At 43.6% G+C, this 14876-nt stretch overlaps 1 protein-coding gene across 1 annotated transcript; it reads right to left on the reverse strand.

Annotated features, from left to right (window-relative positions):
• Positions 1-5894: 5894 nt before the first annotated feature.
• Positions 5895-12293, reverse strand: ildr1b (immunoglobulin-like domain containing receptor 1b). Its single transcript, XM_071356211.1, has 8 exons — positions 11998-12293; positions 11412-11582; positions 10867-11016; positions 10622-10741; positions 8737-8883; positions 8531-8653; positions 7298-8211; positions 5895-6880 (listed from the first exon to the last, which is right to left on the reverse strand). The coding sequence occupies exons 1-8, from the start codon at positions 12119-12121 to the stop codon at positions 6842-6844; spliced, it is 1788 nt and encodes a 595-aa protein (XP_071212312.1). The 5' UTR covers positions 12122-12293; the 3' UTR covers positions 5895-6841.
• Between the last annotated feature and the right edge of the window lie 2583 nt (positions 12294-14876).

Consider the following 14876-nt stretch of genomic DNA (forward strand, 5'->3'; position numbering starts at 1 on the left):
ATGAGGCATTTATAAATGATATTTTTCAATTATCAATGGAGATATGTGAATTATACATCCAAAAGCAACTACAGATTGCCCCTTTAAGTCTATCAAAAGTGTGTGAGTTTGAACAAGTGTCCATTAGGCCTATGGATAAAAAAAATGTTTTATCAGCATGTATTAGATTGAGCAATAAAAGCCCCACTTTTATTCCATAGGCTGGGATCCACCGTGTGCAGCTGTTGCAAGAGCCCTGTCACTGGGTTAGAGCCTGTAAGTAAGCATTTCACTGTAAAGGTCTACACCTGTTGTATTCAGCGCACGTGCCAAATAAACTTTGATTTGATCATGCTGAAATATGAGGTGATGGTGGTGACTAGTTTCAAAAACAATGATTTATAGGCAGCTTCAACTTCTTGAATTCAACCATTATAGGGTTCAGACTACAGACTACACCACTGCTGTCATCCTTACCTCCAAGCGTTTATTCAAGTTGGACAATCTTTGGATGCCGACAACAGTCACACCATTGGAAGACATAGCTTGGACTGTAGCCTACAAAAGCCTATTCCTGCTCTTTTCACGTGATCCATCAAACCCATTTGATGTGTCATCATAGTGGTCTCTGACTTGTAGTCAGACTCGCTCAGGTGGAACAAATTTAAATTTGCGCCTTTTTTCAATGCTGATTTGCACATTTGTTTACATACAGAGAAGTGTCAAAGGGGCTGAGCATTATTAACTTAAAAATTGCACTGTTGGTTAGAGCCTGTAAGTAAGCATTTCACTGTAAGGTCTCCACCTGTTGTATTCAGCGCACGTGCCAAATAAACTTTGATTTGATCATGCGGAAACATGAGGTGATGGTGGTGGAAAAATGGTAAGACAATGGGCCTTGGGATCTCGTCACGGTATCTCTGTGCATTCAGATTGCCATCGATAAAATGCAATTGTGTTAGTTGTCCGTAGCTTATGTGTGCCCATACCATAACCTCACCGCCACCACCACTATGTTCACAACGCTGACAACGCTGACATTAGCAAACGGCTCACCCACACGACGCCATACACGGTCTGTGGTTGTGAGGCCGGTTGGATGTACTGCCAAATTCTCTAAAATGAAGTTGAGGCGGCTTAAGATAGAGAAATTATCATTTAATTATCTGGCAACAGCTCTGGTGGACATTCCTGTAGTCAGCATGCCAATTACACGCTCCCTCAAAACATCAGACATCTGTGGCCTTTTATTGTCCCCAGCACAAGGTGCCTGTGTAATGAGCATGCTGTTTAACCAGTTTTGTGATAATCCATTGACCTGACAGGTGTGGCATATCTTGGCAAAGGAGAAATGCTCACCAACAAGGATGTAAACAAATTTGCAGTGGTGTAAAGTGAACTGAACAAATTGACTTTGAAGTGCTTTGAAAGACTAGTCAAGGATCCTATCACCTCCACCTACCAGTCACCCTAGACCCACTCCAATTTGCTTACCGCCCCAATAGGTCCACAAACGATGCAATCGCAATCACACTAAACAATCCCATCTAGACAAGAGGAATACCTATGGAAGAATGCTTTTCTTTGACTACAGCTCAGCATTCAACACCATAGTACCCTCAAAACTCATATTAAGCTTGAGACCCTGGATCTCGACCACGCACTGTGCAACTGGGTCCTAGACTTCCTGACGGGCCACCCCCAGGTGGTGAAGGTAGGAAACAACATTACTTCGCTGATCCTCAACACCGGGGCCCCACAAGGGTGCGTTCTCAGCCCTCTCCTGTACTCCCTGTTCACCCACGACTGCATGGCCATGCACGCCTCCAACTCAATCATCAAGTTTGCAGACGACACTACAGTGGTAGGCTTGATTACCAACAACAACGAGACAGCCTACAGGGAGGAGGTGAGGGCCCTCAAGAGTGTGGTGTCATGAAAATAACCTCTCACTCAATGTCAGCAAAACAAAAGAGATGATCATGGACTTCAGGAAACAGCAAAGGGAGCACCCCCCTATCCACAGCGACAGGACAGCAGTGGAGAAGTTGGAAAGTTTTAAGTTTCTCGGTGTACATATCACCGACAAACTGAAATGGTCCACACATACAGTGTGGTGAAGGCGCTACAGCGCCTCTTCAAACTCAGGATGAAAAAAATGTGGCTTGTCACCGAAAACCCTCACTTACTTTTACAGATACACAATTGAGAGCATCCTGTCGGGCTGTATCACCGCCTGGTACGGCAACTGCACCACCCACATCCGCAGAGCTCTCCAGAGGGTGGTGCGGTCTGCACAACGCATCACCGGGGGCAAACTACCTGCCCTCCAGAACACCTACAACACCCAATGTCACAGAAAGGCAAAAAGATCATCAAGGATAATAACCACCCGAGCCACTGCCTGTTCACCCTGCTTCCATCCAGAAGGCGAGTTCAGTACAGATGCGTCAAAGCTGGGACAGAAAGATTGAAAAACAGCTATCTCAAGGCCATCAGATTGTTAAACAGCCACCACTATAACAGAGAGGCAGCTGCCTACCTACAGACTTGATATCATTGGCCACTTTAATAAAATGGAACACTAGTCACTTTAATAATGCCACTTTAAGAATGTTTACATATCTCACATTGCTCATCTCATATGTATATACTGTATCCTTCACTATCTATTCTTTACTAGTGGCGGAAGGTAGCCTAGTGGTTAGTGTTGGGCCAGTAACCGAAAGGTTGCTAGATCTAATTCCCGAGCCGACAAGGTAAAAATCTGTCGTTCTGCCCCTGAACAGTACAGTTAACTCACTGTTCCTAGGCTGTCATTGTAAATAAGAATATGTTCTTAAATCTATTGCAAACTCTATTGCAACTTAGCAGCTCTGTCACAGCTCATCCATATATTTTACACTTACAGTTGAAGTCAGAAGTTTACATACACCTTAGCCAAATACATTTACACTCAGATTTTCACAATTCCTGACATTTAATCAAAGTAAAAATCTCCTGTCTTAGGTCAGTTAGGATCACCACTTTATTTTAAGAATGTGAAATGTCAAAATAATAGTAGAGAATGATTTATTTCAGCTTTTATTTCTTTCATCACATTCCCAGTGGGTCAGAAGTTTACATACACTCAATCAGTATTTGGTAGCATTGCCTTTAAATTGTTTAACTTGGGTCAAACATTTCAGGTAGTCTTCCACAAGCTTCCCACAATAAGTTGGGTTAATTTTGGCCCATTCCTCTTGACAGAGCTGGTGTAACTGATTCAGGTTTGTAGGCCTCCTTGCACGCACACACTTTTTCAATTCTGCCCACAAAGTTTCTACAGGATTGAGGTCAGGGCTTTGTGATGGCCACTCCAATACCTCGACTTTGTTGTCCTTAAGCCATTTTGCCACAACTTTGGAAGTATGCTTGGGGTCATTGTCTATTTGGAAGACGCATTTGCGACCAAGCTTTAACTTCCTGACTGATGTCTTGAGATGTTGCTTCAAATTATCCACATAATTTACCTCCCTCATGATGCCATCTATTTTGTGAAGTGCACCAGTCCCTCCTGCAGTAAAGCACCCCCACAACATGATGCTGCCACCCCCGTGCTTCACGGTTGGGATGGTGTTCTTCTGCTTGCAAGCCTCCCCCTTTTTCCTCCAAACATAACGATGGTCATTATGGCCAAACAGTTCTATTTTTGTTTCATCAGACCAGAGGACATTTCTCCAAAAAGTACGATCTTTGTCCCCATGTGCAGTTGCAATCCGTAGTCTGGCTTTTATATGGCGGTTTTGGAGCAGTGGCTTCTTCCTTGCCGAGCGGCCTTTCAGTTTATGTCAACATAGGACTTGTTTCACTGTGGATATAGATACTTTTGTACCTGTTTCCTCCAGCATCTTCACAATGTCCTTTACTGTTGTTCTGGGATTGATTTGCACTTTTCGCACCGAAGTACGTTCATCTCTAGGAGACAGAACGCATCTCCTTCCTGAGCGGTATGACGGCTGCGTGGTCCCATGGTGTTTATACTTGCGTACTATTGTTTGTAAAGATGAACGTGGTACCTTCAGGCGTTTGGAAATTGCTCCCAAGGATGAACCAGACTTGTGGAGGTCTACACATTTTTTTCTGAGGTCTTGGCTGATTTCTTTTGATTTTCCCATGATGTCAAGCAAAGAGGGACTGAGTTTGAAGGTAGGCTTTGAAATTCATCCACAGGTACACCTCCAATTGACTCAAATGATGTCAATTAGCCTATCAGAAGCTTCTAAAGCCATGACATCATTTTCTGGAATTTTCCAAGCTGTTTAAAAGGCACAGTCAACTTTGTGTATGTAAACTTCTGACCCACTGGAATTGTGATACAGTGAATTATAAGTAAAATAATCTGTTTCTAAACAATTGCTGGAAAAATTACTTGTGTGATGCACAAAGTAGATGTCCTAACCGACTTGCCAAAACTATAGTTTTGTTAACAAGAAATTTGTGGAGTGGTTGAAAAACAAGTTTTAATGACTCCAACCTAAGTATGTAAACTTGAACTGTATATATTCTCATCCCATTCCTTTACTAGATTGTGTTTATTAGGTTTTGTTGTGGAATTTGTTAGATATTAGGTTTTGTTGTGGAATTGTTAGATATCACCTGTTAGATACTGCTGCACCGTCAGATCTAGAAGCAGAAGCATTTCGCTACACTCGCAATAACATCTGATAACCATGTGTTTGTGACCAATAAAATTGGATTTGAAGTACTTAAGTAAAAATACTTTAAAGTACTACTTAAGTAGTACCGATGTTTTTTTTTAGATATCTGTACTTTACTTTTTATGTTTTACTTTCCTATATTCCTAATGAAAATAATGTACTTTTTACTCCATACATTTTCCCTGAAACCCAAAAGTACTTGTTACCTTTTCAATACTTAGCAGGACAGGAAAGAGAACATCCCTGGTCACCCCTACTGCCTCTGACCTGGAGGACTCACTAAACGCTTAGTTTGAAAATGTCTGCGTGTTGTAGTGTGCCCCTGGCTCTCCGTAAAAAAATAACACTGATCTTATTATTATAAGCAATCTGAATTTATTTATACTTTTGATACTTACGTATATTTAAAAACAAATACTTTGACTTTTAGCCAAGTAGTATTTTTCTTGGTGACTTTCACTCGAGTCATTTTCTATGAAGGTATCTTTACTTTTACTCAAGTATGACAATTGGGTACTTTTTCCACAACTGCAAATTTGTGGCCAAAAATTGAGAGAAATACATTTGTGTGTCTGGAAAATTTCTGGGATCTTATTTTAGCTCATGAAACATAGGACCAACACTTTATATTTTGCATCTATATTTTTGTTCAGTGTATTATTAGTTTATAATATCATCTGAGGAACCAGTGAAGATAAATGTTTTTATGAAAAATAAAGTTCTCTAAAACTATTTTATTTAAAAAGTGTTCTTTTTTTTTTTATGCAAAAGTCTACACACTTCGCAGACACTTTGTTTAACTAATGCATCTCCATCTGTCATATACCAACCCTACCTTGTCACAACAAAATTGATTGGCTCAATAGCATTAAGGAAAGAAATTCCACAAATTAACAAGGCACACCTGTTAATTGAAATGCATTCCAGGTGAGTACCTCATGAAGCTGGTTGAGAGAATGCCACAGTGTGCAAAGCTATCATCAAGGCAAAGCGTGGCTACTTTGAAGAATCTCAATTATAAAATATATTTTGATTTGTTTAACACTTTTTTGGTTACTGCATGATTCCATATTTGTTTTGATGTCTTCACTATTATTCAACAATGTAGAAAATAGTAAAAATAAAGAAAAACCCTGGAATGAGTAGGTGTGTCCAAACTTTTGACTTGTACTGTAGAACAAAGACTCACCATACTCTCGAACATGCCACTCAAAGCAAGGTGAATGATGATTTCATTTAAATCCCAAGTACAAGACCAACAGAATCATTTATCCCACCACCGACTAAAATACAACTGTAAACAGACAGAGGCACTTGAGGAAAACTGAACAAGAAACAGTCACACACTACAGAATCTACAACAAAACATTGTATACAACTATTTAAAATAAGAAAACAGATACACACTTGATGAAATGTACAATAAAAAAACTAATAATATTTCTTACAATTGATAGTGCTGTGTTTTACATTGTCTCATAGGTAAATTATGTGTAAAAAAAAAAAAAAGTATTCTAAAATAAAAAAAATTCACATGGATTTCAACAGGTAAAATATGTGCCTTAAGATTCCGGTATTCTAGCCTCCCTCCACACCTTGCCCTTCAATCCCATTCTATATAAAGTATAGCACAATATTACATAAGTACTGTTTAACCTCTATGCTTGTACAGGTATAAAAGGCACCTGAGTCACCTTATTACAATACATTCTATAGCGTCTATCAGAGTCCAAAACGCGTATGCGTGATCTAGAATATTGGAACATTAGCTTTCATACTTTTCTCAGCGTGGCTTAAGCAATTTCTCCAATTGTCAACACATTCAAATTAATATAGGATGCGTACGCAGAGCCGTGTTGGTTGGGAATTTTGGGCAGATGCTCGTTTGGGCAGTGGTCTCAGAGCCCCCTAGTTATGTCACAATGGGATGCCGGACTATCGCGTCTCTGGACTCTGAATTACGCTTAATAATCCTTTAGGTTTACAACCAATTTTCTTAACTTCTCTTCCACTGTGTCACTTCTCGTCCAAAGGCAGACAGACAGAGGCCGTTTGTGGAGACAGACCGACAGACAAACAGTTTGTGGAGACACAAACCATCAGTTTACACTGAGGAAAAGGGAGACAGGCAGGCAGGTTTCAGACAGGCAGACAGACAGGTTTCAGATCACCACACTGGTACCACTACGAGAGCTCTTATCCTGGAAGAGAAAGAAAGAGATGGGGAGAGAGAGAGAGGGATGGTGAGGGAGAGAGAGAGAGGGATGGGGAGGGAGAGAGAGAGAGGGATGGGGAGGGAGAGAGAGAGATGGGGAGGGAGAGAGAGAGAGATGGGGAGGGAGAGAGAGAGAGATGGGGAGGGAGAGAGAGAGAGAGAGGGAGGGAGAGAGAGAGGGAGGGATGGGGAGAGAGAGAGGGATGGGGATAGAGAGAGAGGGTGTTCAGTAGTGTTGACATTTGTGTGGTAAAATGAGTGCATGTGAATGTCTGTGGATGTGTGTGTACCCTCCTGTTTGTGCAGTGTCTGTTACAGGACAGTACGATCCTGATCTGTATGTGTGAGTAAACAATGTTATATGGGTGTGAGTCGTACATCAGGACTCGTGTTTGTTTCTTACTGAGTAGCGGTCGTAGTTCCTCCTGTTGCCTTGCTGGATCTCGATGGAGGAGTAGCTGGGGGGTTTCTCTGGCCACAGCTTCCCCTTGCCTCCCCTTTTCCCTCCCCTCCTGCTGTCTTCCTCATCCGAGCTCCAGGACCGTTGTCGACGGGCAGGAGGTGAGTGGCTCCTGTCTTGCCTGGCAAGGGCTGACCGACGCAGCTCCTCCATCATGTCGTCACGACTACGGGACCGTGGCGCCGACCCAGACCCCCCCGTCCTCCTCCCGGCCGAGCCTTGCCCCTCCCTCTTCGGCCCTCCCCTCCGGTCGTCCCAGTCTGACTCATCGCTGTAGCTACGCAGGATGCCTTGTCGCGAAGGGGTGGAGTAGTGTTTGTCACGCCGGTTGTCACTGTAACGCCCACCGCCGCCACCCCCAGTGCGGTTGGTGCTGCCGCTGGATTGGCTGGATATTCTGGGTGCGCCACTGGTCACTCCTCCCCCTCCAGTCCCCCTGCGAGAGGAGAAACTAGGAACCCGCTGGACGATAGGGGGCAAGGTGATCACTCTCCTCTCCACCCCCCTCATCCCCATCTCATCCAGGGCAGACAGCATGCTGGGGGGGCCGGCCGTGAAGGGGACCCCCTGGGGGCCTCCCTGGGGCTGGTACTGGTGGGCCTGGGGGGACAAGTGCTGATGAGGGGGAGGGGGTATCTGGCTGTGAACCCCCCTCATCTGGCTCTCCAGGAAGTCCAGCATCTGGTTGGTGCCGTGCGCGCTACCGCCGTGCACGCTGCCGTTACCGTGGTGGATACCGTATTGGTGTTGGGGCATGTGGTGTTGGGGGATAGGGGGAGGCTGCTGCTGGAGGGGCAAGGGGCCCATCGGGGCCATGGCAAAGTTGGGCTTGGTAGGGTACCCATCGGAGAACGAGCCTGGAGACATAGCGAATCACACAGCATTAACACCGTTATAAGACTGACCTGAGACCAGTAGATCGTTTCACAGCATGCATGGTCAGGGTTCTCCCCAGGATTTTTTAAGGTGTTGCTGCTGAGTACGGCCAGGGGGGAGGTCAGAGATTTTCTAATTTCTCTATTTACATAGTGGCACAGCCAGTCCACAAGGTGGCACATCACCTCTCTTACATTCTTTGGGAGCACCTTGAGGGTACAACATTATAACATTGACCGGAGTTCAGTAGATAGTTTCACAGCATGCTGGGTACAACATTAGCACCATTATAAGACTGACCTGAGTACATCGCTGGGTTGCCCTGGGAGGAGTGGTTGCTGATGGGGGCGTAGATAGGCTGGCCGTGCATCCAGGGGACCATGGCCTTCTGGGCCTCTCGTATCATCCTGTGCTGCATCACCACTTGGGAGGGGAGAGGGGAGAGGTGTGAATAAGCGTATCACTATGAGTATGTGTGCGCTCGATCGTGTGTGTGTGTGTGGTACCTTTCTCAGGGCAGCAGCAGGTCTGCGGGCAGCAGGGACAGCGAATGTAGCAGCAACACTTCTGGGGGCAGCACTGACAACAGCAGATACAGAACAGCATGATGAGCAGCAGAGCCCCGATGATGATGAACAGCACCGTCAGCCAATCTGGAACAGAGGTCAAGAGGTCATGTAGGACACATACAGTGACTTCAGAAAGTATTCATACCCAAGTGACATATTTGACATTTTGTTGTGTTACAGTCTGAACTCAAAAAAAAAAAAAAAAAATCTCTAACCTTCTCTACACCCGCAATACCCCAAAACATTTTTGCAAATTTATTGAAAATGACAGCGATAACAACTGTGAGTCTTTCTGGGTAAGTCTAAGAGCTTAACACATCTGGATTGTACAATATTTGCAAATTATATATATTTTTTAATTCTTCCATCTCTGTCAAGTTGGTTGTTGATCTGTGCTAGACAGCCAATTTCAACTCTTGCCATAGATATTCAAGCTGATTTATGTCAAAACTGTAACTAGGCCATTAAGGAACATTCAATGTTGTCTTGGTAAGCAACTTGGGCTTGTGTCCTGCTGAAATATGAATGTCTCCCAGTGTCTGTTGGAAAGCAGACTGAACCAGGTATTCCTCCAGGATTTTGCCTGTGCTTAGATCTATTCCGTTTTATTTTATCCTAAAAAAACTCCCTAGTCCTTGCCGATGACAAGCATACCCATAACATGATGAAGCTACCACCATGATTGAAAATATGAAGAGTGGTACTCAGTAATGTGTTGTGTTTGACCCAAACCTAAGGCTTTCTATTCAGGATATGAAGTAAATTTCTTTGCCACATTTTTTGCAGAATCCCAAATTGACCCCTTCCCTTCGCCCCTCTCACTTCGATTTGTGTTTTGACGCGTGCCTCCGCTGCATGCGGTGTTGGAGCTACTATCATTTTGTTTATACTGTACCTATGCCATCCTTTCAGATCTACAGAAGTGAATAGTGGAGTTGATTTGGGATTGGCCAATGTAAATTTTTTTGCTGTGTTAATCACATTGTATTTAAAGTGCCATACAGACAACAGCGCCAAGTCTCTACACTGATAGAATGCAAGCGACATTACATCTTATTCAAAATAGGCCATTACATGGTGTACAGTTTGTTGAATGCATGTTATACATAGAGAACCTATGAACCTCTAATTAATTGGAGGAAGTTAACATTGTTATGGAAGGACCTCCCGAGTGGCGCAGTGGTCTACGGCACTGCATCGCATTGCTAGCTGTGTCACTACAGATCCTGGTTCAATTCCAGGCTGTGTCGCAGCCGGCCATGACTGGGAGACCCATGAGGCGGCGCACAATTGGCCCAGCGTCGTCCAGGTTAGGCCGGCATTTCCTTCTCCCATCGCGCTCTAGCAACTCCTGTGGCGGGCCGGGCGCAGTGCACGCTGAAACGGTAGCCAGGTGTACCATGTTTCCTCCGACACATTGGTGCGGCTGGCTTTCGGGTTAAGCGGGCATTGTGTCAAGAAGCAGTGCAGCTTGGCTGGGTCGTGTTTCGGAGGACGCACGGCTCTCGACCTTCGCCTCTCCCGAGTCCGTATGGGAGTTGTAGCGATGGGACAATTGGATACCACAAAATTTTGGGGGAAAAAGGGTGTTAAAAAATATATAAATAAATTGTTACGGAAGAATGAAACATGACCCACTATTGTGTAACACATTAGCTGCACAGTTGGTCCTCAAGCCTAAGGGTGCATTTAATGATGCGCCACAGGCACCCCATGGTTCCCCCAGGAGAGCAATGCATTGGTGGAACATGCAAATACATAAGTGAAAATGAGGATAGTTAAACGCATCCTGAAAAAGCAAAAAACATTTGCAGTCACTTACGGTAAACAATGAGTTTGACCTCGCGGTCTGAGTCTCCTGTAGTGTCTCCCGGTGCGTCAATGGAGCAGAAGTACACACCATTATCCCACCACATCACCTCATTCATAACCAGGTCGGCCTCTGTGGAGGGCAGGGGGGAGTGCACACACCCAAGCACTTACTGTACATGTGCATGATAACATTTAATGCAACATTTACAAATCTGAGAATTGGGGTCTCTTTCACTATGTTGGGGTCACACTCACTGTTTTGGATGGATATCTTGCGCTCCCGATACTCAGAGCCCAGGGTGGCCTCATTGGTTCCCTTCTTCTGGATGACTGTGCGAATGGTGCGCTGGCGGTCTGGACAGTCATTGGCTGGGTCCTGGCCCAGCTGCAGAGCAGCCTGATAGGCTACAGCAGGAGGAGAATGGAAGTATTATGATGACATCACTATACACCAACATCTCCATTATCGCATTGGTGTCCCAATCTCAACAGTACCACTATGACATCATACAATTTTCAAAGCCTCATTATGGTATCACTATACAATTCTGACATCACAATCACCACAGCACCTTATGACATCAAACTACACCGTTCCATTATTACATTACAATCTTCACTGCAGTATGACATCAATCTCCACAGCCCTGTTGTTACCTCACAAGCTCTGCAGTTCCATTTATGACATCACAATAGTCACAGCCCCATTACAAGAAGACTATGATAACGGAAAGACAGGAGGAGGGCTACACTAGTGTCCGTGCAGCCCTCACTCATTTACCTGTCCTTTAATATCTCACCTGTGGAGTAGAATTCCAGCACGGGGTCCTTGCAGAAGGACTTGTAGCGCCAGGTGACCAGGACTTCCTGTGCATTGGCGGAGGTGGAGTAGTCACAGCGTATGATGACCGAGGCAAAGAGAGCCGTACTCCTCTCTGTCTGAGGAACAATCACCTGGATAGAAAACACCTCTGAAAGACAGAGTTGCGAGAAAGAATGAGAGGATAGTACAAAAATAATAAATAAATAAAATAAAAAAAGAGAAAAAAATGATGTGTTCAAATGATTAAGAGAAACTGTTTTTCAAACTGCTTAATTTGTATACAGAAGTGCATATTAGTACTCGGATACAATCTTTTCTAACAACGTTAATGTAGATTAACTGTCCTGAACACCCATCTGCTTGGCAACTTGTAAACACCCTACGGTCACGTGACCGCGATTTGTTGGCATTGTCATGTTTACACCTGTCGATTATTAACTTATTCTAACATGCTTATTTGGAAAGAATCAAGACAATTTATATGTCAATTATGTTTTGTAAGTAATAAAGCTCAATACATGTTAGAGCCGTATCTTAAAGCGGTTTTAGATTAAAAACCTTACCTGTTGGCAGGATACCAAGCAGAAGCGCAAGCAAGATAATATTTCCCATCTTGTTCTTCACCATTCCAACGCGGAAGCTTCTAAAAGACGACCAACCTTTAGTCAATCGAGACAAAGAATTCATTTGATAAAACCATGCAACATCTGTCGAAGCAACGCTTCATCAGCGCATTTTCTCCATTTTATGTAAATAGAAGTCTTCAATTTCCTCGTTTTTGTGGTGAAACTACTCTCCTACAGGTGTCGAGGCAACTTTCCCAGGCAGAGTTCACCCGTGCGTTCCCAATCCCATCCCCCAGCTTCAGGTGACATCACTGACCCCACCTCGAGCCGTAACAGGTGCAAGACAAAAAAACTTGTAAGTGATATGGAAGGCTCGTGCACGTGGAAACGAGTTTTTAATACATGAACGCCTAAATGTATCAAATAGTTCGCGGAACTAGGACTTTTGAAATTGATTATCTTAACAAGATAAACCCCCTCTGGAAATGCCTTTATACATAGAGGACCTTGAGAAAATCGGGTATATATCCCTATAGGCCCAGAATAGTAAAAGTAGCGATCTTTCTAATGTCAACTCAAGATCAACACCAGACTGTACACACATCAGATGTGTCTTCTTTGTACACACATCTGATTATATCTAATGTATAAACGCAACATGCAACAATTTCAAAGATTTTACTGAGTTACAGTTCATATAAGGAAATCAGTCAATTGAAATTAAATAAATTCATTAGGCCATAATCGATGGATTTCACAGTGCAGCCATGGGTGGGCCTTGGAGGGCATAGGCCCACCCACTTGGCAGCCAAGCCCACTCACTGGGGAGACAGGCCCAACCAATCAGAATTAGTTTTCCCCTACAAAAGGGCTTTATTACAGACAGAAATACTCCTCAGCACATATTGTAGGCTTGTATTTCTACCCTGGTTGAGGCAAGGCAATCTAGAATAATCTAGACCCATGTGAATCAAATTACATTTCAAGGATGTATCCAGTTAATTGAGAAAATACAGAGACATTGAACAGTTAGGGTCCAAGCACAGTGACTCATGTTTGGCCTTTTGAGAACTCCAGTACTATGCAACCGTTGACGCAACCAGAACTTAATTTACAACAATTAGGTGGATGATTCAGCATATTGTGCAGTAGTTGTGGACCGTCAGCCAGCCTACTCAGCTCTGCAATACGAATTACAATGAAGTGGCCCCAGCTATGTTCTCTTTCTTCAGTGTCTGTCCAGGGTTTGTTTCTTAATGCCAAGCTTGTTTGCACTTTCAGCAGTGTGGAAATTCCATGTCAACAGTCCTTAGACACACAAAACACTGGAGCCTGCAGGATTTCCATGTGAATTGGGATATCTACATGCTGGAAGAAAAGGCCCAAGCCACAGCACTGTGGAGACTGGAGAGGAGTTCACAGCAATGTCGCAGATCATCCTTCTCTGAAAAGAGGGTTGATTGTTGCTGGGAGGTTCAGGGACTGTTGGTGTGGTTCTATTCTAAGGCTGTATTCATACTGTTGGTGTGGTTCTATTCTAAGGCTGTATTCATACTGTTGGTGTGGTTCTATTCTGAGGCTGTATTCATACTGTTGGTGTGGTTCTATTCTGAGGCTGTATTCATACTGTTGGTGTGGTTCTATTCTGAGGCTGTATTCATACTGTTGGTGTGGTTCTATTCTGAGGCTGTATTCATACTGTTGGTGTGGTTCTATTCTGAGGCTGTATTCATACTGTTGGTGTGGTTCTATTCTAAGGCTGTATTCATACTGTTGGTGTGGTTCTATTCTGAGGCTGTATTCATACTGTTGGTGTGGTTCTATTCTAAGGCTGTATTCATACTGTTGGTGTGGTTCTATTCTAAGGCTGTATTCATACTGTTGATGTGGTTCTATTCTGAGGCTGTATTCATACTGTTGGTGTGGTTCTATTCTGAGGCTGTATTCATACTGTTGGTGTGGTTCTATTCTGAGGCTGTATTCATACTGTTGGTGTGGTTCTATTCTAAGGCTGTATTCATACTGTTGGTGTGGTTCTATTCTGAGGCTGTATTCATACTGTTGGTGTGGTTCTATTCTAAGGCTGTATTCATACTGTTGGTGTGGTTCTATTCTGAGGCTGTATTCATACTGTTGGTGTGGTTCTATTCTGAGGCTTTATTCATACTGTTGGTGTGGTTCTATTCTAAGGCTGTATTCATACTGTTGGTGTGGTTCTATTCTGAGGCTGTATTCATACTGTTGGTGTGGTTCTATTCTAAGGCTGTATTCATACTGTTGGTGTGGTTCTATTCTGAGGCTGTATTCATACTGTTGGTGTGGTTCTATTCTGAGGCTGTATTCATACTGTTGGTGTGGTTCTATTCTGAGGCTGTATTCATACTGTTGGTGTGGTTCTATTCTGAGGCTGTATTCATACTGTTGGTGTGGTTCTATTCTGAGGCTGTATTCATACTGTTGGTGTGGTTCTATTCTAAGGCTGTATTCATACTGTTGGTGTGGTTCTATTCTGAGGCTGTATTCATACTGTTGGTGTGGTTCTATTCTGAGGCTGTATTCATACTGTTGGTGTGGTTCTATTCTGAGGCTGTATTCATACTGTTGGTGTGGTTCTATTCTGAGGCTGTATTCATACTGTTGGTGTGGTTCTATTCGGAGGCTGTATTCATACTGTTGGTGTGGTTCTATTCTAAGGCTGTATTCATACTGTTGGTGTGGTTCTATTCTAAGGCTGTATTCATACTGTTGGGGTGGTTCTATTCTAAGGCTGTATTCATACTGTTGGTGTGGTTCTATTCTAAGGCTGTATTCATACTGTTGGCGTGGTTCTATTCTAAGGCTGTATTCATACTGTTGGTGTGGTTCTATTCTAAGGC

This window comes from Salvelinus alpinus, chromosome 20 (assembly GCF_045679555.1).
Source record: "Salvelinus alpinus chromosome 20, SLU_Salpinus.1, whole genome shotgun sequence".
Taxonomy (NCBI): domain Eukaryota; kingdom Metazoa; phylum Chordata; class Actinopteri; order Salmoniformes; family Salmonidae; genus Salvelinus; species Salvelinus alpinus.